This window comes from Elgaria multicarinata, chromosome 23 (assembly GCF_023053635.1).
Source record: "Elgaria multicarinata webbii isolate HBS135686 ecotype San Diego chromosome 23, rElgMul1.1.pri, whole genome shotgun sequence".
NCBI classification, from domain to species: Eukaryota; Metazoa; Chordata; class Lepidosauria; order Squamata; family Anguidae; genus Elgaria; species Elgaria multicarinata.
The window spans coordinates 13,222,525-13,246,409 of NC_086193.1; the positions used below are offsets into that span (position 1 = coordinate 13,222,525).

General features: G+C 53.1%; 2 protein-coding genes across 5 annotated transcripts in view; one reads left to right on the plus strand and one right to left on the minus strand.

The window, feature by feature from the left end:
• RANBP3 (RAN binding protein 3) overlaps positions 1–14,653 on the plus strand; it is a 29,805-nt gene extending 15,152 nt beyond the window's left edge. For 2 of the 4 annotated variants that reach the window (XM_063146918.1, XM_063146920.1), the window contains 14 exons: positions 579–665; positions 962–1,033; positions 1,504–1,569; positions 2,121–2,213; positions 3,853–3,953; positions 4,621–4,740; positions 5,046–5,203; positions 5,338–5,416; positions 5,649–5,751; positions 7,667–7,791; positions 8,765–8,885; positions 9,180–9,322; positions 9,840–10,029; positions 12,036–14,653. In XM_063146918.1, coding sequence (XP_063002988.1) covers positions 579–665; positions 962–1,033; positions 1,504–1,569; positions 2,121–2,213; positions 3,853–3,953; positions 4,621–4,740; positions 5,046–5,203; positions 5,338–5,416; positions 5,649–5,751; positions 7,667–7,791; positions 8,765–8,885; positions 9,180–9,322; positions 9,840–10,029; positions 12,036–12,079 — 1,502 coding nt within the window. In that variant the 3' untranslated portion in view covers positions 12,080–14,653. The remainder of the gene's footprint in view (positions 1–578; positions 666–961; positions 1,034–1,503; positions 1,570–2,120; positions 2,214–3,852; positions 3,954–4,620; positions 4,741–5,045; positions 5,204–5,337; positions 5,417–5,648; positions 5,752–7,666; positions 7,792–8,764; positions 8,886–9,179; positions 9,323–9,839; positions 10,030–12,035) is intronic. The other 2 variants (XM_063146919.1, XM_063146922.1) reach the window with 1 other exon arrangement.
• A 1,183-nt stretch (positions 14,654–15,836) lies between these two features.
• LOC134412960 (calcyphosin-like protein) lies at positions 15,837–19,621 on the minus strand. Its single transcript, XM_063146953.1, has 4 exons — positions 19,510–19,621; positions 18,789–18,966; positions 17,602–17,811; positions 15,837–16,167 (listed from the first exon to the last, which is right to left on the minus strand). The coding sequence occupies exons 1-4, from the start codon at positions 19,590–19,592 to the stop codon at positions 16,066–16,068; spliced, it is 573 nt and encodes a 190-aa protein (XP_063003023.1). The 5' UTR covers positions 19,593–19,621; the 3' UTR covers positions 15,837–16,065.
• Between the last annotated feature and the right edge of the window lie 4,264 nt (positions 19,622–23,885).

A 23,885-nucleotide genomic window follows, 5' to 3' on the forward strand; every position in this document is an offset into this window, starting at 1 on the left:
GAGCCAGTAATTTCGGCCCTGCCCCTTTTGCCTCTGGCTCCGCCCACCACAGGGAGGTGGGGGGCCCCAAGAGCTCTGAAACAGAATTCGGCGGAAAGGGGTTCCTGCCCCACCCCCCTGCATTTTGCCCTCCTTCCTCCCCTACGAATGTATCTGACCTCCTTCGAAAGGTACCTAAATTCAGGGCCGAGACTGCCTCTTGTGGCAGCTGAGTCCCCTCAGTTATAGCCCTGGATTGCCGGAAAGGGGGGCACTCTTTTATCCACCCTAAAGTGGGTCACGCCGACAGCCACACTGCCCTTGAAAGGCTTGCGGCGGGGGAGCTAGAAGCAAAGCACCCGACCAACCCACAGAGAGAGGGTCAGGGAGGACGGAGAGGGGAGCTCCGGAACTGGCATTTTGGCACTGCCACTCCCCCTCCTCACCTGCCCGAAAGTCCCTCCCTCCAGCCTAAACGGCCTTTCAAGTGGGTTGCAGGTTTGGGCCTGAGACTCTCGGCCCTGGATGGGGGTGTCTGCGTGGACAGAGAGCTGCTTGAAAGACCGCTCCCTTACCTTCTCTTCTCTCCTTCCCTGCAGAGTCCGACCGAGAAGATGGGAGCTACTGTCCTCCCGTGAAGCGCGAAAGGACCTCCTCGCTCACCCAGTTCCCTCCTTCGCAGCCAGGTAAAGGGGAACCGCCGCTCTGTGTTTCCCTTGGAATGTTGGGAGTTGAAGTCCAGAATACCTGGAGGGCTGCAGACCTGGGGAAGGCCGTATAGGGATGGGGCTGAATAAACCATTAACGATGACGGAGGGGGCTGGGCCACTGCTGGGCCTTGGACGGGTTCCTCGGGGGGAGAACGGAGGGAGGCACTCCCTGCAACACGTGCTCTCCTCGCTCATTCATGCCCTCCTCCTTTCGTTCTCTCTCTCTCTCTCTCTCTCTCTCTCTCTCTCTCTCCCTCTCTGCTCGGTCGCAGTGACAAAGAACAATGTCTTCATGCCCTCAAGCTTCTGCGAACCTTCTGCAGGAAACTCTGACTCGGAACCCGGTAAGCCTCAGGTGGTGGTGACAGGGCATTTGCCTGCCTGCCCCCCACGGGGAGCCCCTTCCCAGGCGGAAACGGCCAAGTTCTCTGCTCATTCCCGTTTTTCACTGCCGCCTCAAAACTGTGGCCTGGTTTGCACATAACGCTAACCCACGGGATGGGTTGTTGAATTCTGGGTTGTCCAGACGTCCAAACCCGGCCCCGCGCTGACAAACCTCGGTTGGTTAAACACGGGTCAGCCCAGAAAGGGAAGCCGTGGCTTGTTGTCAGGTTGTGAACTCTGGGTTGTTTAAATCGTTTTTGTCATTGGGTGGTGCGTAGGACACAGCGACCCCGTGTTCAGACGACACGCTAAGCCACGGGGGGTTAAGCAAATAGGATGGAGCTCACGGGAGGCAGCTTTTGATGCTGGGAGCCCCGCCTGGCGGGCCTGACCCCGCCCGGCGATCTCACGTCGCGTTTTTGAATTCCAGAGGAAAAATGCACCGGATTCAGGTTAAAGCCGCCCACTCTGATCCACGGCCAGGCGCCCAGCGCAGGTGAGCAACACCTTCCTCGGCTCGGATCCGTCCTCCGTCGGAACCTTTTGCGCAGCGGTCCGGCCGCAGATGAAATCAGCCCTCCGCCATCAAGCGCTGCTGCTCAGGCCTTCTCTACAACCGTACATTTTGAGCCCGTTCACTCCTGCTCTGAGCGGGCGTTGAGAAGGCGCCGTGGGAGAGCCTGAGCCCCTCCATAAAGCCACGGGGGGCGTCCCTGCAGGCTGACGCCGCCTTCACTACCAGCCCTTCACAGCCTTCTCCAACCTGTGCTGGACTGCAGCTCCGGGCGTTCTCGCCCTCCCTGCCATTCACGAAGTCCTTAGGAGAGGCGTTTCTGCCTTTTAAAACCGGGGGGCGGGGCGGGGGGGGGATCAGGATCAGGGGAAGGGGGATGAGGCTAGGAGGTACGGTGATTAGGGGAACTCCAGGAGGGGAGGGGATTTGCACCTCTGGCGTCCAGGGATTTGGGCCGCGTGGGCGCAGGGAGCCCCGCCGTCTCCCGGATCGACATGGCAGAGAAAACCCCTCCTTTCCCTTTCCCTTTCCAGGGGTGCCGAGCCAGAAGCCGAAGGAGCAGCAGCGTAGTGTCTTGCGCCCGGCGGTCTTGCAGCCCCCCCAACCAAAGGCTTTCTCGCAAGCAGGCAAGTGAAACCCCACAATCCACGCGCTCGGCACGCGGAAGGGGAGCAGCCAGACTCCTGTCCCGTCCCCCCCGAGTGCCTAAAACGCCTTTTCCTTCCTTCGCCTTTCTTTAATCAGTGCTGGCGCAAGCTACGGATATTGCTCAGGGGTCCAAGCCCGAAGTCTCCCCTCCGCCTAAGTGCTTCTGCTGTCGGAATAGACCCTGCTAGGCCAGAGAGACTGAGTGGTCTTGCTATGTACAGGGCAGCTTCCCTTCCTGGGTTTATCAGGAGCCCTCCGTGACAGAGCGGCCGCTTTGGGGTCTTCTGCGTGCCGTTGGGTCCCCAGGGAAAACTTTCCAGCCAGAAACAGGAACCAGCACCACCAGGCTGGACGGACTGATAATCTGGTGCATCAGAAAGCGACTCCATATTTATTAAGTGTACAGTGGGCCTGTGAGGCGGCTCGCAAAACTGTCCGAAATGCCAGCTTGTAAATATCTGCCTGGTCACCTGTGGCGAATATAACTGGCCTCCCAAGTGACCAGGCTGGGGGATTCTACCAAAGCAGTGTGTGTGTGTGTGTGTTAGGGTTAGTGCACAGAAGACTGATATAAATATCAATGGCCCAGTAAACTTTTTGGGGGGGGGGCTAGTACGTTTTGTGGGTTTAGTGTTTTGAGTGTCGTTAGCTGCTTTGTCATAGACTTCTGCTTGCAGAAGGACAGAAGTGTTTGTGCTGTGGGTGGAAAACGCGGCCTGGCTCCAATGCCAGACGCTGAAGCTGAGGGGGTAGAATTTGGCCGGAGGAAGAGAACAGGGAATCGCTTGGTTTGTCATGGAGCTGTTTATTATTAATTAATTAATTTATTTAAAGCATTTATATCCCGCCCTATATCGTTAAGATCTCTGGGCGGCATACAGATAAAAGCATACAGTATAAAACAAATATGCACAGTTAAAAACAAATTAAACCATGAACCAAGTTAAAACAATACATGATTTAAAAGCTAAAACAGTTTAAACAATGTGCCATCTTAGTGGATTTGACCATCAAAGGCTTTGTTAAAAAGTCATGTTTTTACTTGGCGTCGAAATGAAATCAGCGTTGGCACCAATCGGGCCTCCGAGGGGAGGGCGTTCCACAGTCGGGGGGCCACCACAGAGAAGGCCCTCTCCCTTGTCCCATCATAGCGTATATGTTGCGTTGGTGGGATGCGGAGAAGGGCTCCTCCAACGGATCTCAAGTTTCGGGCAGGCATATATAAGGAGAGGCGCTCCCTCAAGTATCGAGGTCCCAAGCCGTTTAGGGCTTTAAACGTCATTTCCATCACCTTGAATTCTGACCAGAAGCGAATAGGCAGCCAGTGCAGTTCCTTTAAGACCGGTGTTATGTGGTCTCTGTTTTGCACTAGCTGCAACTTCTGCGTCGTCTTCAAGGGCAGCCCCATGTAAAGTGCATTGCGGTAGTCTAATCGGGAAGTTACCAGTGCGTGCACTACTGTGGCTAGGTTGTCCCTGTCCAGGAAAGGCCGTAGCTGGCGGATCAGCCGTAGCTGATGTTGAGGGGGTGGTCCAGCCCCTTCTCTTCGAAGGACTGCTGAGAGCACCTCCCTGTTTTGAGAGCGCTCTGCCCATGGCTTGCCGTTTCTTCTCGCAGTTCCAAGCAGCGGAACCAACGGCGTCAGCGTCCCTCCAGATTCGTCGGCGTCCGAGTCCACAATTAACACAACACCGCAAAGTCCTGATTCAGAGGAGAAGGTGAGTCTGGCCGGGCGTTTTGAGGAATCTTTGGGGGCCGGGAAAGAGGTTGGTGGGTGTCCTCTTCTGCAGTAGATGCGGCAAAAACACAGACCACAGTGGCGTTGAGCATAGCGCATTAAAAAAAGAAAGAAAAGAACTTAGTGGAATGAAAGTTGGGGGGGGGGAATTGAGTTTGTATGTTGTAGGGAGAGAAAACCACTTTCCCCGTTGTCTTCATTGCAGTAAAAGTCTTGTAACCTGACAGCAGGAGGAACAGAACAGCGCATAGTTGAACTCTGGAACTCACTGCCACAAGATGTAGTGATGGCTACCAATTTGGATGGCTTTAAAAGGGGGTTGGATACATTCCTGGAGGAGGAGGCTATCGATGGCTACTAGCCCTGATGGCTAAGTGCCACCTCCAGTATCCAAGGCAGTAAGCCTGTGTGCCCCAGTTGCAGGGGAACATGGGTGGGAGGGTGCCCTCGCACCATGTCCTGCCTTGTGGGTCACTGGTCAGCCGCTGGTTGGCCGCTGTGTGGACAGAGTGCTGGACTGGACGGACCCTTGGTCTGATCCAGCATCAGGGCTCTTCTGACGTGCTTCTGTGGTGGTATTAAGTGTCCTTCTCTTACGATTGGGGGTCTGTGTCTGTGTGTGTTTTCCCACCTTCTCTCTCGCTCAGGAGAAGCCGTGTCAGCAAAATGAAGCCAACAACACGTCGGAGGCCGACAGATGTGAAAAACCGGATCCGAGCGCACAACAGTCCTTTGTCTTTGGGCAAAACCTACGAGACCGAGTGAAGGTACCTATCCGGGGTGGCTCGTCACCCTGGCCCTGAGGGCTGATTGTGAAAGGGACGGACCCCCGCGGTCCGCGGGAGAGCACGTTGGCTTTGGCAGGCGCAAAGTCCTGGGTCCGATTCCCCCACTACCTCCCAAGGAAAGCCGGATCATCTCCGCGATTCATTTACTCCTGCGTGGCAACCTGCCTTTTAAGAACCCACAGAAAAGGGCCCTCCGTCCTGGGCAGGGGAGGCCCAGCACCGAGCGCAGTGGAGTGCCGCGACAAGGCGGGACAGGGCAGCTCCCTCTGTTTCTCCCCGTCTAGCCTCGCTGGGGCCGTGCCACTCCCTGTGTCTCAGCCCCCTCCCTCTTCTCCCAGCTCGGAGACGAAGGGGACGACTCCGTCGACGTGCAGAACGCCCGGCTGCCCAGCTCCGAGACGCCCTCGGCGACCAACTACTTCCTGCAGTACATCAGCTCCAGGTGGGGGAGACCGCCGGCAGCCTCTCCGCAGCCTCGGAAGGGCCCCTCCCCGCCTCTTTCCCTCAAGGCCGCGTGCGTGAACGCGCCGCCGCCCTTTCCCGCTGAGCTGAAACAGAGCGTTCCTTTCTCTCCAGCATAGAAAACTCTGCGCACAGTGCCGACCCTTCCAGTAACAAATTTGTGTTTGGGCAGAACATGAGCGAGAGAGTCTTGGTAAGTGGCGGGGAGTTTCATTCCTTGCCGTTCTCCCTGGCTCCTTCCGCGAAAAACCCCACGTCCAGGCCGCTGGGCGCAGCAGAGGCAGGCTACCGGAATGTGGAGGGCAGCTCACGCCGTCGTTATAAAAGGCGCGAGTCCAGGGTGGCGCGCGGGGGTACCCGGCAGACGAACGAACGGGCCCGCCTGTCGCGGTGGGTTGCGTCCACTCCATTCCTCCTTTCGGCAGAGCCCGCCCAAATCCAGCGAGGCCAACACGGACAGCAACAAGGAAAACGCCGCCGCCGATTCCGGGTCCGAATCGTCGTCGCAGGAAGCCACGCCGGAAAAAGGTAAAAGAAAGGAACAGGAGCGTCTCTCTTTCTCTGATCTCCCGGGGCCTGAAAACGCCAGTTCGGAGGAAATGACGTGGTTTTTAAATTCTGCTTTCGTGAGGTCTGAAAACTCAACTCGCCACCCTTGGAAAGGTTTTGGGAGCGTTGGGGGAACTTAAGGAGAGACCCCAAATCATCCTTTCGTTCTTTGCCTGGCCACGGGCAGGAAGCCATAAAACGGGGCGTCTGTAATTCCAAAGCGAAGGGTTGCGTGTACTTAGGATGCCGTCCCGTGCGTGTTCAGACAGGAAACGAAGCACCACAACCAGCCACTCAATATTTGATGTTGAAAATATATAATCTAGATTTACTGTCCCGGTGTTAGATTAGTCATAGCTAACGGTGTTCACCTGTCGCACGGAGAACTGCTTCTGTTGTTGTTTTCATAGAATCATAGAATAGCAGAGTTGGAAGGGGCCTACAAGGCCATCAGGTCCAACCCCCTGCTCAAGGCAGGAATCCACCCTAAAGCACCCCTGATAGGTGCTTGTCCAGCTGCCTCTTGAAGGCCTCTAGTGTGGGAGAGCCCACCACCTCCCTAGGTCACTGGTCCCATTGTCATACTTCTCAAACAGTATGGAAATTTTTCCTGATGTCCAGCCGGAATCTGGTTTCCTGTAACCTGAGCCCGTTATTCCGTGTCCTGCACTCTGGGAGGATCGAGAAGAGATCCCGGCCCTCCTCTGTGTGACAACCTTTGAAGTATTCGAAGAGTGCTATCATGTCTCCCCTCAATCTTCTCTTCTCCAGGCTAAACATGCCCAGTTCTTTCAGTCTCTCCTCATAGGGCTTTGTTTCCAGACCCCTGATCATCCTGGTTGCCCACCTCCTTTTCTAGATCACTTGTTGCCCAAATTTGCTAAATACGGTTTGAATTTCTGCTGTTTTGCGTTACTTTGGCTGAAATCGAGCCGGGTTTAGTTGTCTTGGTTCTTTTTATAACCAGCATACTTTTGAACACCTGGGGTTGTCTTTCGACGAGATAAGCCCGTTTGTGCACTGTTAAAATAACTACATCGGTACTACTGGACCGCCATCTGTCAGGGATGCTTTAGGGTGGATTCCTGCATTGAGCAGGGGGTTGGACTGGATGGCCTTGCAGGCCCCTTCCGACTCTGCTATTCTATGATTCCATGATTCTAATGGTAGTAGTAGAATCTGCTATCTAACACATAGTGGAATGTGGTAGTAGTTTTAATAGTTTATTGACGTTTTGGTGAGAAAAGGTTCCTTTCTCACGGTTGCCTGGTCACAGTTCACCCTCGTACCAGCTTGGGGCTGAATGAAAGGAGCAAGCCCCTACCTAAAGATGGCAGAATTGACTCAGCTCCTAACAGTTATTTATTTATTGGCCCTAAAGTCTGTATTTCCTAGCTGTGAATCTGCTTTCTGCTGCCAAATGACATCGGTTAGGTGTTTTCTTCCCCCCATCCCTGCTAAAAGGGTGTCATTTTTTCTTATTTATTTATTTATTTATTGCGTTTATATCCCGCCTTTTTCCTGTAAGGACCCCAAGGCGGTGTGTACATAATCCTCCTCCTCCCCACTTTATCCTCACAACAACAACCCTGTGAGGTTGGGTTGAGCTGAGAGTCTCTGACCGGCCCAAAGTCACCCCGTGGGTTTCCACGGCCGAGTGGGGACTTGAACCCGGACCTCCCGAGACCCAGTCTGAGACTTTTCCGCTACACCACCTTCTCTGCTGCTGCCAGGCATGGTGCAAACCCCGCAAAGTGGGGTAGCGGAGCGTTTGTGGCCTGGCTTTTCAAGAAGAAGCCCGGCTGCATGGAAAATGCCGCCTCCTCCCCAAGGGTGGCTTTACGGAATGCCGGCCTCCCTTCCCCGCGAATAAGCTCGTCCCGTTTCTGTCCAGCCAATAACATTTCCGAGTCCCTGGCCGAGTCTGCCGCAGCCTACACCAAGGCGACGGCCAGGAAGTGTCTCCTGGAGAAGGTGGAGGTGATCACGGGAGAGGAGGCGGAGAGCAACGTCCTCCAGGTGAGTGGCAGCTGCCGTGGGGAGGGCGGGTGGAGGTGTTCGCTTTCCTTTCCTTTCGCCTGTGTGTCACTGAAAGTTGGCCTCCGTGTGCCAGTTAAATGTGCTAGCCGGTGGGGTGGGGGACATGCAGTGGGAGAACTCCCCCCCACACACACCCACCCACCCCACATCCGCACTTTGGAGGCTTCCCAACCAACTCCCCAAACGCACCACAGAAAACCTCTTTGCTCCACCCGCCCCTTCCCGTACAAATCCGGTCCTCCTGCAAAGCTCAGCGATTGGAGCTCCTGGTAAACTTCGCCCCGGAATGACATGTCCCTCCACGACCCCCCCACCCCCACCCACCCCCAACACTTTCAGAGAAACGAAAACGGAAGACGCGGCGGTGCTCTTATTCTTTGGTATCCTATCTGCCGGCCCCAGCTCTGAAATCTCTTGGATGTGGAGCGGTACAGAAATATGGTAGATCAAATAAAAGTCTCTGCGTCTCCCGGAACTCTGTAACAGGAGTCGCTTCCTGAAGCCTGGTCCTGGGTCAGTTCTGTGGCATTCGGAGGGACGCCCGACGTCAACGTTCCGAAACCGGGGCCTGGCCTGTTGGGGACGCTCCGAGTGCCGTTTCGGGGTTGTCGCAGGGGCAGAAGAGGGTCGGCCCAAGCCTTACGCATCCTGCGCTTGGCGGGATCTGACCCAAAGGGGCGTCCTTTCCCAGGGTCAGTCTCTCAGTTTGCTGCGTCAAACCCAAGGCCTAGCACTTGGGTTGCAGCGGTAGCCGGCCAGGTTATTCCGGCAGCAGCTCTTGCCGACACGGCTCGCTTCGTCAGGCGGAGAGCTTCACACGGGGCGTTCCCTTTGCCCCCCCGGCCGCGGGGCTTTGGATTCCCCTTCTGCAACCTGCCGGCGTTTCCGGCCCTCCTCCCTCCTTCTGCTGGCCTCGTTCAAGGAAGATCCCCGGGCGCTTTCTCTGTTGCAGATTCAGTGCAAGTTGTTTGTCTTCGATAAGAACTCCCAGTCCTGGGTGGAAAGAGGCCGAGGGCTTCTGCGGCTGAACGACATGGCGTCCACGGACGACGGGACGTTGCAGTCGCGGCTGGGTAAGCGCGCCAGGATCTGGCCTCCTCCCCCCTGGAGGCTCCAGGCTGGGGAAGGAGCTGGTCTCGGCAAAGGCCGCCTTTCCCAGCAGGGTGAGATTTGGGAAATTGGACGCCTAGCAGAGGAGAGGGCTTTTAAGGGCCCCTCCAGAGGTTGGGGCGAAGGGGGAGGCAGGGGGATGTTGGTGGGTCTCCGCCGGGGCTTTCTCGCAGGATCTCGCTCGCCGGCGTTCTCTCCGAAGGCTGCGGCCTTGCATCCATCGGACCCCTCTCTCCTCCTCTTCCCCGCCGACGTAGTGATGAGGACGCAAGGCAGCCTGCGGTTGATCCTGAACACCAAGCTGTGGGCACAGATGCAGATCGATAAAGCCAGCGAGAAAAGTATCCGCATCACAGCCATGGACACGGAGGACCAGGGCGTCAAGGTCTTCCTCATATCGGTAAGGCCGGGGTGGGTGGCTGGGTGGGGGACGCTTTCCTGCTGCGCCCCTGAGAAAGGAAGTCATCCCCGTGCGCCCTTACCTGGGAGTAAGTGCCTCTGAATGCAGGGTGCTTACTTCTGTGTAAACAATCACCCTTTAAATCTTTCCGGACTGTTTTAGTAACTTTTTTTAAAAAATGACGATTTATGGGCACAGACCGGAGTTGGCAAATAAAGTAGTAGTAGTAGTTCTTCTCCTCCTCCTCCTCCTTCTCCTCCTTCCTATATTATTATTTGTGGTGAGTGATTGGAAGGTAGTCTCTTGCTAGCACAAGCGAGACAAAACTCCAGGGGTTCCTAGGGTGTGTGTGTGTGTGTGTGTGTGTGTGTGTGTGTGCATTGTGCGTGCCGTCGCCCGCTGCATTCCTCAGGGCCAAAAGGGTTGTGCGCCCGCCCCCCGTGCAAGTGGGGCGTCAGGCCCCGTCGGCTTCTGACCCCTTGACATGGGACCCTTCTCGCTCCTCTCTGAACCCCAGGCGAGCTCTAAAGACACGGGGCAGCTGTACGCCGCTTTGCACCACCGGATCCTGGCCTTGCGGAGCCGCGTGGAGCAGGAACAAGAAGCCAAAAACGCCGCGCCGGAGCCGGAAGTGGCCCAGTCGAACGAGGAGGACAGCGACGACGACGACGATGACGTGCTCGCCCCCTCGGGGTCGCCCGGCAGCGGTGAGCGGACGCTTTCCCCGGACGCGCTTTGCCGAAGCCACGAATGGGGCTGCCTGCTTTCCCCTCCTGGACGAGCCGAATTGGCCCGAGCGGAGGGACCCAGACCGACCACGATGTCTTCTACGGCGCCGTTCAAGGCAGACGCCTGAGGAGCAGGGGAGGCCGTTGGCTCCCATGTCAGTGGAGCGGCAAATCCGCTCCGGGTTTCAGTCCCAACTCTATCAGCACCTTGGAGAGGTCTTTTAAGGTTCAGACTGAAACCCAGAGCGGATTCGCCACCCCACTGACATGGAGGCTTCTGGCCTCCAAGTTCTTGAAGAGCTTCCAGTCTGGAATTTCGCCACGAGACGGGGGTGGAGGCCGCAGGGAAGCCTTGAAAAAGCATCTTTTTGTTTCAGTTGCCTGTCCTGGGACTTCATCACAATGGAGGCAGGGGTCATAGAATCATAGAAGAGCAGAGTTGGAAGGGTCCTCTGAGGCCATCAAGTCCAACCCTCTACTCAATGCAGGAATCCGCCCTACAGCATCCCTGACAGATGCTTGTCCAGCTGCCTCTCGAAGGCCTCTAGTGTGGGAGAGCCCACAACCTCCCTACGTCACTGGTTCCATTGTCGTACTGCTCTAACAGTCAGGAAGTTTTTTCCTGACGTCCAGCCGGAATCTGGCTTCCTTTAACTTGAGCCCGTTATTCCGTGTCCTGCACTCTGGGAGGATCAAGAAGAGATCCTGGCCCTCCTCTGGGTGACAACCTTTTAAGTATTTGGAGAGTGCTATCATGTCTCCCCTCCATCCTCTCTTCTCCAGGCTAAACATGCCCAGTTCTTTCAGTCTCTCTTCATAGGGCTTTGTTTCCAGACCCCTGATCATCCTGGTTGCCCTCCTCTGAACACGCTCCAGCTTGTCTGCGTCCTTCTTGAATTGTGGAGCCCAGAACTGGATGCAATGCTCCAGATGAGGCCTAACCAGGTCCGAATAGAGAGGAACCAGTACCTCTCGCGATTTGGAAGCTATACTTCTATTAATGCAGCCCGAAATAGCATTTGCCTTTCTTGCAGCCATATTATCACACTGTTGGCTCACATTCAGCTTGTGATCTACAACAATTCCTCCCTGGACTTGCGGGGAGGAATTTGGAAGGGGCAAAGTGAGGTTATACGTTGAGGTGCCTTTGAGCATCTGTGATACCTCTGCGTCATAGCACATAGTTTTCACAGGGGGTGAAAGAGCGGGTACAGAGCCAGCTCCGTGCTGGCAGAGAGCGAATTATTATTATTATTATTATTATTATTATTATTATTATTATTATTATTCCGCTCAATTATCTAACACAGATTCCACAGCGGTGAACATAGGTATAAAACAGTAAAAGAAAGAAGATTTAAAAAGTAAATTAAAATGGTTCAATTTAAAAGAAAAGGAAGCAGGGGCTAGTTGGTTGAGGAAGGGGCTTCTCGAAACAGAGTTGTTTTCGGGAGACGCTCGAAACAGCCTAGTATTGGTGCCTGCCTGACCTCCAGGGGCAGGGAGTTCCACAGGGAAGGGGGTCACCACACTGAAGGCTCTGCTCCTGGTGGACTCCAGTCGGCCACAGGTCCATGTGGAACCACCAGGCGCATGCCTTCCGATGACCTCAGTGATCGGGCGGGTTGGTGAGGGAGAAGGCGCTCTCTCTCAGGGATCCTGGTCCCAAGGTGTTTAGGAATGGGGTGTTGTTATCTCTCTGTGCCTTTCTGCATTTGGGGTCTTACTGCGTTTGAAGCAGAGATGTGGAATCTCTTTCAGTCTGAAGGGAAGGGTGAATCAAATCGCAGAGTTAGCCTTCCAAGCCGTTGCCCGTCACCGGTTTTGTTTCAGCCAAACAGGCCCTGAAGTATTTAGTAAAATAAAAGCAGCCGGTGCGGGCAGGGGAAGAACCGTCCTTGCTTGGTCTCCAAGAGCCAACTTCCACTCGCCACGGGCGAGCGGGGATTTGCTCCGCACAGCATCCTCCTTGTTTCCTGCTGCAGGGCCCACCGACGAAGGCGACGGCCAGACGGCCAGCAGCACATAGCAGCCACGATCCGCTCCCCGTGCAAGAGCTGCGGCCGCCACGAACACCCTCCAGCAGGCCGCTCTGCGGACCTCTGCTCCGGGCCGCCACGGAGGCTCCGAGATTCAAGAACGCTGCGTCCCTGTTCTGGTTTTCCCCCCTCCCCTCCCTTCCCTTTTTCATGTGTGTGCGTGTGATGGATTTTTTGGCGGGGTGGGGGGGGGCGCTGGGGCTGGGTCACTCGATTCCACATTAAACAGGGAAAAAAGCAAAACACAGCGGACTTTGGACAAAACTGGCTGGATGTGGTTTTGGGACATTTCAACGCTCATCATATTGATGAGCAGGAAAAAGAGAAACCATTTCCTCCCCCCCTCCCCACACACACACACTTGCGATTGGGGGGGACGAGGCGGAGCGAGACTTTGCCACCGCTTGCCCAGGGGGTCTTCGCCTCCGACGCGCCCTTCCTCTCTTCCCCGCCCCACCGCCTCCGACGCCTCCGGCAGCCGGTCAGCCTCCGCCGTGGGGACTTCCAAGCCAGGATTTCTTTTGCAAGCCCACCGCCGCTTTTCCACCCGGGTGCCTGCCTCGCCCGACCCCCTTGCGGGGAAGCCGGATTCACCCGGAAGACGTTTTGCCCCGGCGGGACTTCGCAGACGGCCGCCTTGCTGGCCCGGCGGGCATCTCTTTGGGGCCGTCTCTCTCCTGTCCCGCACAGAGGCGGGAGGCGACACCTGGCCCACGGCGAAACCCGTTTGCGGAGTTTGGAAGAGACGTCACGCGCCAGAGCGGAGGGCGTTCCTTGTTTGCTAACGGCTCCTTCCTTCCTCTCTTTGGTTACTATTATTATTGTTGTTGTTGTTTTGGACTTTGACTGTGGCGATAACTTTTTTTTTATTATTTTAGTTTTGAATAAGATAACTCTCGTGTCTTGAGCAGGTGTGACCTTTCCGGTTTTGTACTGTTCTCTTTCTGTTGCTATTTAAGGGAGAGCAAAAGCCGCCGCCGCCCCCCCCCCGCCCCCCCACGCAATATAGAACAGGTGTTAATATACCAGGCTGCGTATTTTCCTTCCTCATAGCCCTTTTGTTTCCTTCTGGCCTTGGCAAAGTGTTTTAACAGCCGAGTAGGAAGCTGCTCTCTTTCTTTTGACCCCGGTGCATGGGCTGGGTGGGGGGTCTGCCCTGTGGATCCGGGCCAGCTGCCCAAACGCAGAAATTTGTCAGGAGCGTGTCCCTCTGGTCCACGCAGAACTCAAAGGAAGCTGTGCGAACAGGGGATCCGGCTGTGGCGTTGCTTAAATCTTGAACCCAAAGTGCCCCGTTTCAATTGTGGTGGGGGGGGGTCCCCTGCTAACCCCTTTTGATCAGCGGCTTTTGGTTTGCCCAGAGTTGTTGCAGCGCCTTGGGGCAAAGCTCACGTGGGGCCCGGAGGGCCGTGGGGTGACAGAACCCCGACCCGTCTTGCCGCAACGGGGAAAACCCTGCAGCAGCAGGCACGACCGTAGTTCCCTGGGCCGCCGCTCTGTTCACCCCACTTCCAAAACTGAACCCTTCGGAGCAAAGACGGTGTGCAGGACGCTGCTGGGGGGGAAGGCGGAGTCGGTTTTAGGTTTGCGCTCCACCTTGGGAGACCTCGGACCGACTTTTCCGCCCGGGGGGGGAAGGTGGCCTTGTAACGTGAACCGCCCGACAGAAATCACACCGGGTTTCATCCCCAGAATGCCCTCCTGCCTTTCATGCACAGCTGGGCACCTTGCGGCCCTCCAGCTGTTTTGGCCGACGGTTCCCATGGATGGGTGTTGCCAGCCGAAGACATCTGGAAGACGGCAAGTGGCCCCACCTTGCTATAACGGAGGGAAACTCCCTCGGCCCAGTTCCACAGGTCTGTCCTCTCATCCTTGCTGCTATGAAGGAGCGAACGGCCACCTGAATTCTCTTTGGCTCTTAATTTTTTCCTTCTTCTGCCTGCCGGCTCACTAAAGAGCTGGGGCAGAGAGGAAGCTGGCTGTTCTTCGGCCCCTGTGCGTGTGCGCGTGTGTGTCCTCTCCAGATTTTCAGCTTCACTTGTCCCTGCCTGCTTTTCTCTTGACATCCCTGCCGAGGGACAAACACAGCGCCCAGGAACGCTCAAAGCAGCTACCGAGTCACAGAGGTGTCCGACAAGACTTGTCGCCTTTGGGGCAGGCTTTTTTGGAGGGGAAGGGTTGGGTTTGGGGGCACGGGGATGGCTTCCGGCTTGCGTTAACACGGCAACCCCCCTTTTAAACCAGTTAACGAGAACGGGGCATGGGGTTCCGATCCTTGGCGTAAAAATGAGATTACTCCGGCATAGCAGGTATGTGTTGGGGGGTGGGTGTGGGTGGGGTGGTCCCTTCGGCCCCCTTCCCTCGAAGCGTCTGGAGCCTGGCAAGGGTTCCCTTTCGGTATGAGTGCGTGTGTGCGCCCGTGTGGAAGAAGGCACGTTTGTGTGAATGAGTGGCGTTTGAAGGAGGTACCAGAAAGCCGACGGGGCGGACGCTAGCTGGTTCCTCTAGAAATGTTAATGTTCAATGGAATGTTTAAACCGTTTCCCACAGAGTTCATTCTTCTTCTTTTTTAAAAAAAATTAAAAATGACATAAAACCTGGCAGCTATTTATGGATATGGCGGTTTGGATTCAGACGGCTCACCTGTGGCGAGGAGGAAGAAACGTTTTCTTCTAGAAGGGCCACAGGGCTTTGTCCCTCCTGCCACAACCGCCCGGGGGGAAATCCTCATGTCGGGTGCTTTCCGGGAGATGGAAGGTCAGGCTAGGCCAGAGACAGACTTTATAACTTTCTTTTCTGCTTCAAGTCGTTAGCCAACTAGTGACAAGTTAAAAACAAAACAAAACCAGACAACACCCGTGTGTTTTGGAAGACTTCTGTACGATTGTCATATCAGATGTATTTGGGAATTACATTAAAAAGAAAACTTGTAACAAAAGCCCTGCTTGCTTGCTGTTCTCTGACCTGGGACAAGGAGAGGAAGAAGGCACCGTTCCCTTGTTTGTGTGTGCGTGCATATATTTTTCTTTTTTAATTGACTTGTAGAACTCACTGCTGCAAGATGTGATGGCTACCTAACTTCGGTGACTTTACAAAAAGTTCAGACATTCATGGAGAAGGTCTGCCCTGGCAGCTGTTATGCGTGTGATCACGGGGTCTGGCAGCAGTTAGCAACACCTTGGTTGCTTCGCTGTTAGACTACTGCAATGCACTCTCCATGGGGCCACCCTTGGAGAGTGTCCAGCAGCTTCAGATTGTGCAAAATGCAGCAGTTGGGCTGCTGACTGGGACACCGAAGCGTGATGACAACACCCCAAGGCCTGTAGTGGTGGACAGTTGTTTTCCAGGCTCAATTCAAGGTGTTGACATTTAAAGCCTTAGACAGCTGAGGGCCTGCCTTTCTTGGGATGAGCCTGAAGCCCAGGATGCTGGGTGTTGTAGTCCAAAAGACCTGGAGTTTCATTGTGCCTCCCCTGAGTGACCAGTCAGGATTAGTTCTCTACTCCCCCTGTATGGTCTTGTATTGGTAGCTAGGGCAGTGGCATCCTATGTACATCTTGCCTGGAAACAACACACAACCATCTCACAGTCTTGCGTGACCCATATTTTATTCAAGAGCAAGGCCCAATGCATCCAGTGAACACCCCCCCCTTCCCCAGGCATGGAAGCGTCTACCCACAACAGTAGAATGAAAAGGTAGAGTCCTGCACGTGACTTTCTAATGCTTTTCCCGTAAGTGGAAAAGTAGCAGAGGAGCAACCTTCCTTTATGCTGCGCGCGCTAGCTTTCTACTTGCAGAGATTGAAGGAACTGGAAGGGCGGATTGAAAACCTTTGCCATTGCGTTGCGCCGTGGGTGTGGAGGTTAAGTCCTCGTCGGACGATGTCCTGCGCCCGGCTCACTTCGAACCCCAGCCTGGCATGCAATTTAATCTAAGCTTTGCCAGGTGGGAGGGAGGTGGGTATCCTCCTGGCCCCTACACCTTCCAGGCCGCCTTCATCATGTCCACGAAATACCCGTCGCTGTCGATGGAGGCGCTGACGCCGCTGTAGTAGTTCAGGAATTCTTCAGCCGTGATCTGCAGAGAGACGCACCTTTTTAACACGTATCCCATCTGGGAAGGGGTTCTCACCACCCCACCCTTATTCACCCCCAATTTAAGATCCTGGGGTGACTGTGAACCAGTTAACTCGGTTGGTTTTGTCTTTTTATTTTATGTATTCTATTACTTTTTAAAATAATTTATTATTATTATTGTCCTCTCTCTTTCCTCGCTCGTGGTGGTTTTTCTAGACGGATGTGATGGGTTTTGCCAAGTCCTGTTGTCTTTGACTGATTCATAAATTTCCTGACAATCGAGCCTGTTTTAAGTATGGCTGCTTTCTGGATGTATTTTGGTAAGCTCAGTTTCTGCAGGTGTTCTGTACACATATTCGATGTGGTGCTGGTGATTGATAAATTCCTGGAGGAGGAGAAGGCCATCAATGGCTTCTAGTCCTGATGTCTCTGTGCTACCTCCAATAGCAGAGGCAGGAAGCCTGTGTGCCCCAGTTGCTGGGGAACATGGGCCAGAGGGTGCTGTTGCACCCCTGTCCTGCTTTGTGGGTCCCTGGTCGAGAGCTGGTTGGCCTAGACGGACCCTCGGCTTGACCCAGCCTCAGGGCACTTAGGTTCTTATAACGGAATTATTATTATTATTTCTATATTATTACTTACATTTCCAACCAACACTCTCGGGATGTTTGACAAAACATTAAAACCAAAGCGATATACAAGATTCAAAACCATAAAAACTGCCAACCGACAGTATTCACGAAGACAACATACATCGGAAAACAACCTGGAGCAATGAGCTAAACTTAAAAAACGGATCAGGGATCCATTAAAATCTCACCACAGGCTGCTAAATGCCTGGGAAAGATGAAGATTTTATTAGCTTTCCAACACAAAAGCAACCAAACTAACAAGAAGACAAAGGAAAGGGGGGGAAAAGAAGTCAATAAATAAAAAGAAATAAATACATTAACTTTAAATCTAATTATTGACAGAGGGTAATACATTTAACATCTAATTCAGTCTTTGTATTATTGTATTTATACCCAAGACGGCTTATGTAATCCTTCCCTTCGCCATCTTCTCACAACAACCCAGAGAGGTAGGCCAGGCTGAGCGTCAGAGACTGGCCCAAAGTCACCCAGTGAGCTTCCTGGCCGAGGGAGGCCTTGAACCTGGAACTCCCGAGTCCCAGTCCAAAGCTCTAACCACTACACCACACTGGCTCACAGCTTTCGTTCCGAAGTCTGTCTTTCATCCGAGACGGCAAACCCAGCCTGCCCCCCAAAAGTGGCTGCACCTCAGATGTTTTGGACTACGATCTCCAGCAGTCCTTGTCATTGGCGATGCTGGATGGGTGTGCTAGGAGTTGTAGTCCAAAAGATCTGGATGGCCCCAGGTTGGTCCAGCTGGGCTGTTCCCCCTCGGAATTTGTCCTGAGGGCCTCCCTGCCACTCACCTTCCCATCTTTGTCATCAGGAGAGTCAAAGCTGTCCAGGAAGGCCCGGAAGACCTGGTCCTCCGTCCATTCACCACTCTTGAACTTGGGGTGAGACTGGCTGTTGTAGACGCCCCGCAGGTCCTCCACGGTCACCAGCCCATCGCCGGTGCGGTCCAGTTTCCGGAAGGCGGCTCCGATGATGTCCTTCCGGGCTTTGGACATGGGAGGCTAAATAGAGAGGTGGATGGTGGTTTTCTGCTTAGAAGTGCTCCCAAATTCTACTCCGGGTGAGATTGACCAGTGGCTATTAGCCACAACAGCCCAATGACCAGATTTCATCTCCCTCTGAGTACCAATTACTGGGGGAGGATTAGAGTTGAATCATAGAATCATAGAATAGCAGAGTTGGAAGGGGCCTACAAGGCCATCCAGTCCAACCCCCTGCTCAGTGCAGGAATCCACCCTAAAGCTTCCCTGTCAGAGGGTTGTCCAGCTGCCTCTTGAAGGCCTCTAGTGTGGGAGAGCCCACCACCTCCCTAGGTCACTGATTCCATTGTCGTACTGCTCTAACAGTCAGGAAGTTTTTCCTGATGTCCAGCCGGAATCTGGCTTCCTTTAACTTGAGCCCATTATTCTGTGTCCTGCACTCTGGGAGGATCGAGAAGAGATCCTGGCCCTCCGCTGTGTGACAACCTTTTAAGTATTTGAAGAGTGCTCTCATGTCTCTCCTCCATCTTCTCTTTTCTCCAGGCTAAACCTGCCCAGTTCTTTCAGTTTCTCTTCATAGGGCTTTGTTTCCAGACCCCTGATCATCCTGGTTGCCCTCCTCTGAACATGCTCCAGCTTGTCTGCGTCCTTCTTGTATTGTGGAGCCCAGAACTGGACGCAATTCATGCCCTGTTTAGAAGCCACCCATTGAGACATGCAGCTGTCAGAAAGAGGATGTTGGCTAGAACAGGGCTGATGACACTCAGGGGTTTAACACCCCCCTGGACTAGATGGGTGCTCAGACAGGTGCTCAGATAGGTGCTCCTATTTTTGTCTTGTTCTAGCTACATAGAGCTTCTGTGTTCTGGTGCAGTCTACCTTTCTCTACCAGATGCCGGAGAGGGGCAAGTTGCATCATGGCTTTTGCCTCACTCACCTTTCCAAGCCCTGCTTAGCCCAACCCATGGGCTCAGCCGGCCCACGCTGGCTCCACTCACCCGCAGGGCCTCCAAGAACTCATTAAAGTCCAGGGTGCCACTCCGGTTCTTATCGCACAGCTTGAAAATCTCCTCTACTTCGCCTCGTTCCAGAGGGACCCCGACATCCTGGAGACCCTTCAGAAATTCTTCCAGGTCCAAAGACTTGCTCCTGTCATCGTCCATAATGCGGAAAAACCTGCAATGAGAGAAACAGCGCGAGAAAGTGTGGAGAGAAAAGAGACTGAAGTCATTCCAGAAAATGGACGATAGCATGCATTTCTGCTTTGCTTGCTGAATTTGTCTTCCTGAGAGACTCCCGGCTTTCACTCAAAACAACAAAAGTAAGTTACTAGTCCATAGGGTGGATCATCAGTCCAGGTTGCAAAACTGAGACTGCTTCTGCAGGAGATGGAATCAAGGAGATATGGCAAAGCACAGCTGTTGAACCTGTTTCAGTCCGAGGGCCGGACTGCATTTTGGAGAAGCTCTCGTGGGCCACATTGCAGTGGTGGACGGGGACAAAATGGCAACCCAATTCTGGCTTATAGCTCTCGCCGCCTGTAGAGGCATTTCCACATTTCAGAGTGGGGAGAAAAACCACGAGAAATCTAGGAAATGCTCGTTGGCCAGGGGAAAGGTGCGGCCATCTGGGGAATCCGAGAGGGACGGATTTGTCCCTGGGCCTTCCATTCCCCACCCTGGCTGCAAAGTCTCGGGGCGTTTCTCGCACCCCTCCTACCTGGCCAGTCCCTTGATGCCGGAAGCACCTCTTTGCAAGCACTTCGCTCTGAGTTTTTCAATGGCACCAGCGCCGGCCTCCATATTTCACTCGGTAGTTCTGTGTCGAAAGGAGACTGCAGAGGAAAGCAAGCAAATCGGGTGAGGGTCCCTTATCTTTGCCTTCTGGCTCAGCTCCAAAAGGCTTCAGTTTGACGCCATTATTTTTGCTTAAACGTAACCACCGTGGCAGCACCAGAAAGCCTACCTTCTCCAGTTTGCTCACGCGGGACTTCTAACCTCACAAGAAGGCCGCTATAATTTGCTCTAGCACCCCGTTTGCAGTGGAAAGCTATGAAATTGATTAGCTCAGGACTCCCCAACTTTTTAAATATATATTTTTAGGGGCGGTGAAATTTTGAGTGAGGGTCATGGGTGCTCTCACAAAATGGCTGCCGTGACGGTGGTAGTCACCCATTCATACCACAGCTCCCACACTCAATTCCTTGAAGACCAACTGGTGAGAGGCTCAAAGGAAAATAACTCGCCCTTAAACCTAAATCCAAGGCTGATTGGGAGTCTGGATTCCAATACACTGGAGAACAGCGCTTGGTGTTGGAGCATGCCGGCCTTCTGCACTTAAAGAATAATTGCTTTTGTTTATTTTATTTATTTTAAAGTCTTTAGAAATATAAAACCAGAGGAGCAGGTGAAAAGAGCGGTGTGCATGGGCACATTGGTGGCACCATATTGGAGACCCCAGGACTCGCTTATTATATTCTGCTTTTTCAGCCCAGACTGACTTCCAAAGTGCTTAAAGTTGAAATCTGCCATGAGATACAATACAGTGAGAGCTGAGTGGATGTGTATATGGTGGAGAAAGAAAGGGGAATATTTATAGCTCACTCTTTTAGCTTCATGTGCAACATTCGGAACACGGGCATTAATTCCAGTCATCCTCTGGCTATGTGCAAAAGTTATTTCCCATTAAATATTCTCTTTGCTGCTTCTGAGGTTGTGGGGTTACCCTCTCAGTCTGTCACAGAGAAACAAGAGGTGGTTCAGCTCCCAGGTATACCCACTTACCTGGGCGCAACTCCATTAAATTCAGTGGGACTTATGTCTGAGTTTCAGTGCACAGTAGTGGTTAGAGCGTTGGACTGGGTGGAGGAACCCTGAAAAGGCAGGTTCCCTCTAATTGGGATTCGTTGAGTGGCGGCCAAAATCTCTAAGACATGGTTTCTCTCATCTTAGAAAAAGTTTATTACAAGCAGTAACAAGCAGTGCTGCAAGGTGGCAACCCTCAGAGCATCTGAAGGAGTGCCCACGAATTTCAGGCAAAGCTAACGTACTTATAGGGTAACTTCCTCAGAAACAACGGCAGAACTTCTTCATATAATAAACCAAACATAATACAGTAATAGGTAAGCTTTTCAACCAAGGACAGGCAAGGATTGATATGCATGTGCAGAGTTCTAAGGATAGGAAAAACAAGATGTTGATGGGTATTGCAATCCTGGAACATCTGTTCCTTGTGGTCACACCTTTCCTGTCCTTACCGGGAGGTTCACACTCTGACTAATGTGTCAACACTTGTTTGTTTATTTATTTATTTATTATTTATTGATTTATTGATATCGAGCAATATATTTTCAAGTTAATAATAATAATATTCGTTTGTTACCCGCATCTCCCTCTAGATCAGCCTTCCTTAACCTGGGGCGCTCCAGATGTGTTGGACTACAACTTCCAGAATGCCCCAGCCAGCTGGCTGGGGCATTCTGGGAGATGCAGTCCAACACATCTGGAGCGCCCCAGGTTGAGGAAGGCTGCTCTAGATCGAGGCGGGGTACAACACAAGTACAAACTCCATAAAATACATATAACTAATTAAAACGTTTAAAACTAATACATTATTAAAACCAGCACATTGTTAAAAAGGCATCTTAAAATTCAACTGGGTAGGCCTGCCGGAAGAGATCAGTCTTTATGGCTTTCTTTTGTGAACCACCCAGAGAGCTTCGGCGGTATAAAAATGTAATAAATAAATAAATAAAATAAAATTTCGGAAGACAGTTGACAAATCTCTCCCAGCAGGTCATTCCACAAACTGGGAGCGGCAGAAGAAAAGGTTCTCTGGGTAACGGTTGTCAGCCTTGTTTTTGTTGGCTGGAGTAAATTCTTCCCAGAGGACCTGAGTGTGCAGGGCGGATTGTACGGGAGAAAGCGATCCCACAGGTAGGCTGGACCCAAACCACGTAGGGCTTTAAAGGTGACAACCAACACGTTATACTTTGCTCGGAAACTAATTGGCAGCCAGTGAAGCGATTTTAAGACTGGTGTGATGTGGTCATTTGATGAAATTGCTGCAGAAGACTCAATTTATAAAAGAAGGGGCTTACAGCAAAATAGGGTGGGCACAGATAAAAGAGCCCACCTACTCATTTCCTCGACAACTGGGACTGGGGAGATGCGGATTCAAGTCTTCGCTTGGCCACGAAGCTCACTGGGTGACTTTGGGCCAGTCACTGACTATCAGCCTAAACCACCTCACAGGGTTGTTGTTGGAAGAGTAAACTAGAAAGGAGTACGTGAGCCGTCTTAGGTCCCTTGCAAGAGGAGGAGGATAATGATAATGATAATAATATAGATTCAGCCTAGCCTACCACACAGGGTTGTTGTGAGAACAAAATAGCTAATAAATAACCATCTAAGCATTTGATGAAGCTGGCTACAGCCCATGAAAACTTCTTCCAGAATAAATGTTACGTCTTTAAGACAGCGTCCCCCAACCTGTTAACCCATCAGATGTGTTAAGACTACAGCCTGGAGGGTCCTAAACAAGTGACTCTCGGTTGATTTGGCTGCAACAGATGAACACGTGTGTGTTCGTTTCTCTCCCTGAAATGAAAAGGGCAGGTTGGGGTTTTTGTCCCCATGCACTCCCCCACCTCCACATAACGCCTCGCCCCTGTCCAGCTGGGGTTTCCGGGTGCGGCTGGCTCCTACCTGGAATCCCTGCTTGCTCCGGCTCTCCAGAAGTGTAAATCCCAGCTCGGTTGTTGTGTTGGCACGGGATGAGCCGTCTCTATAGTAATCGCTTGCTTGTTTGCCTCCTCCCAGGCGCTGGGCCGGGCTCTGTGCTGGAAAGCACCCAAGGGAAGGCAGGCGGGGAGATCAACGTGGCAACCCCACCTGCGGCACTGCCAAGCGTCACTCGGAGAGGCGAGCAGCGACCCATGCACTCCAGGGCCTGGAGAAATGTTTCCAGTGTTGGCTAGAAACATGCATTCCAGGTTCCCGGATTCGGGTGACCGCCGGCACCTCGGCCCCGGAAAGGGGACACCCCTTCGCACGACGTTTGCACCTGAACAATTAAATGGTCCTGGTGCCCACGGAGGAATGAGCACTACCGTTTTAATTAGAAATCAAGGGAGGTGGGAAAGGCCGTCTGGGCGGGCAGCCGGTTGCGTATGCGGTTCAGGGGCTGCGAACATGAGCCGCTTAGGGATTTTAATGGATTAAGCGGGATAAAAGTATTATAAATAAAGGTCTTGATGGGGGAGAACGCCCCGAGGCAACTCCTTTTTCTGGTTGACTTTAAACCAGCTTGGACACCCTATCAAAGAGAGGACTGTCTTCTATAAAGTAGGACTCAAACGGCGCAATTCTAGGCCTGTTTAGACCGACAAAAGTCCTGCAACTCCCACCATGCTGGGAATTGCTGGGTTTTTGTCCGTCTAAACATGCCTAGGGTTGCACCCTTAATTTTTAAATCAGACAGCCCAGCAAACAGAGGTTATCTTCTGCCCATAAAGGGCTGTTCAAAATTGAGGACCGCCCTGTAGGACACCTGGCCACTGCAATGCCGATGGCTCCCCCAACCACGAATAAGAGCAACAGAATTCGCACCCAGGCCTTTTCAACATCAGGCACTCGGCAGGCCAGATTTTCCTCCATTGTGTTTTAGGGGTAAACTGTGTCTGTGCAGGGAGGCTCAATTTAGCCAGCATGGCCTCCTCAGCCTTTTAAAGCCCTCTGAACCCACCCCACATCAGGAGAACAGGTCCGGAAGTCAACGAGGCTTCGAATTCACGTTTCCTAGTCCAGCGAGTTATAATGGCTCAATATTTTTAAGGCTCATTTGCTGCCCTGCAAGATCCAGACATCTCTCTCTCCCTCTCTCCAACCAAAACAGAAATAAAATCCACACGCATCAAGCCTTTGAGTTGGCTCCAACGTGAGTCTGGCTGAAGCCCCAATGAGTCTACTCTGAGTGAGACTTTGGATCCCACCCACAACCTGCCTCGTTTCCCACCTGTAAAACAGCGCCGCTGAGTGCGTCCGCCGCCCCTTGTAGATCTGTTTTAAAAGGCGAGGCTGAACTTGTGGGCCAGG

Coding starts and splice junctions, on each gene's coding strand:
- LOC134412960 (XM_063146953.1), bottom strand. CDS start 19,592: ATGGAGGCCGGCGCTGGTGCCATTGAAAAACTCAGAGCGAAGTGCTTG. Junction 17,812..18,788: donor AGTTCTTGGAGGCCCTGCGG/GTGAGTGGAGCC, acceptor CTCTCTATTTAG/CCTCCCATGTCCAAAGCCCG. Junction 16,168..17,601: donor CTGATGACAAAGATGGGAAG/GTGAGTGGCAGG, acceptor GTCTCTCTGCAG/ATCACGGCTGAAGAATTCCT.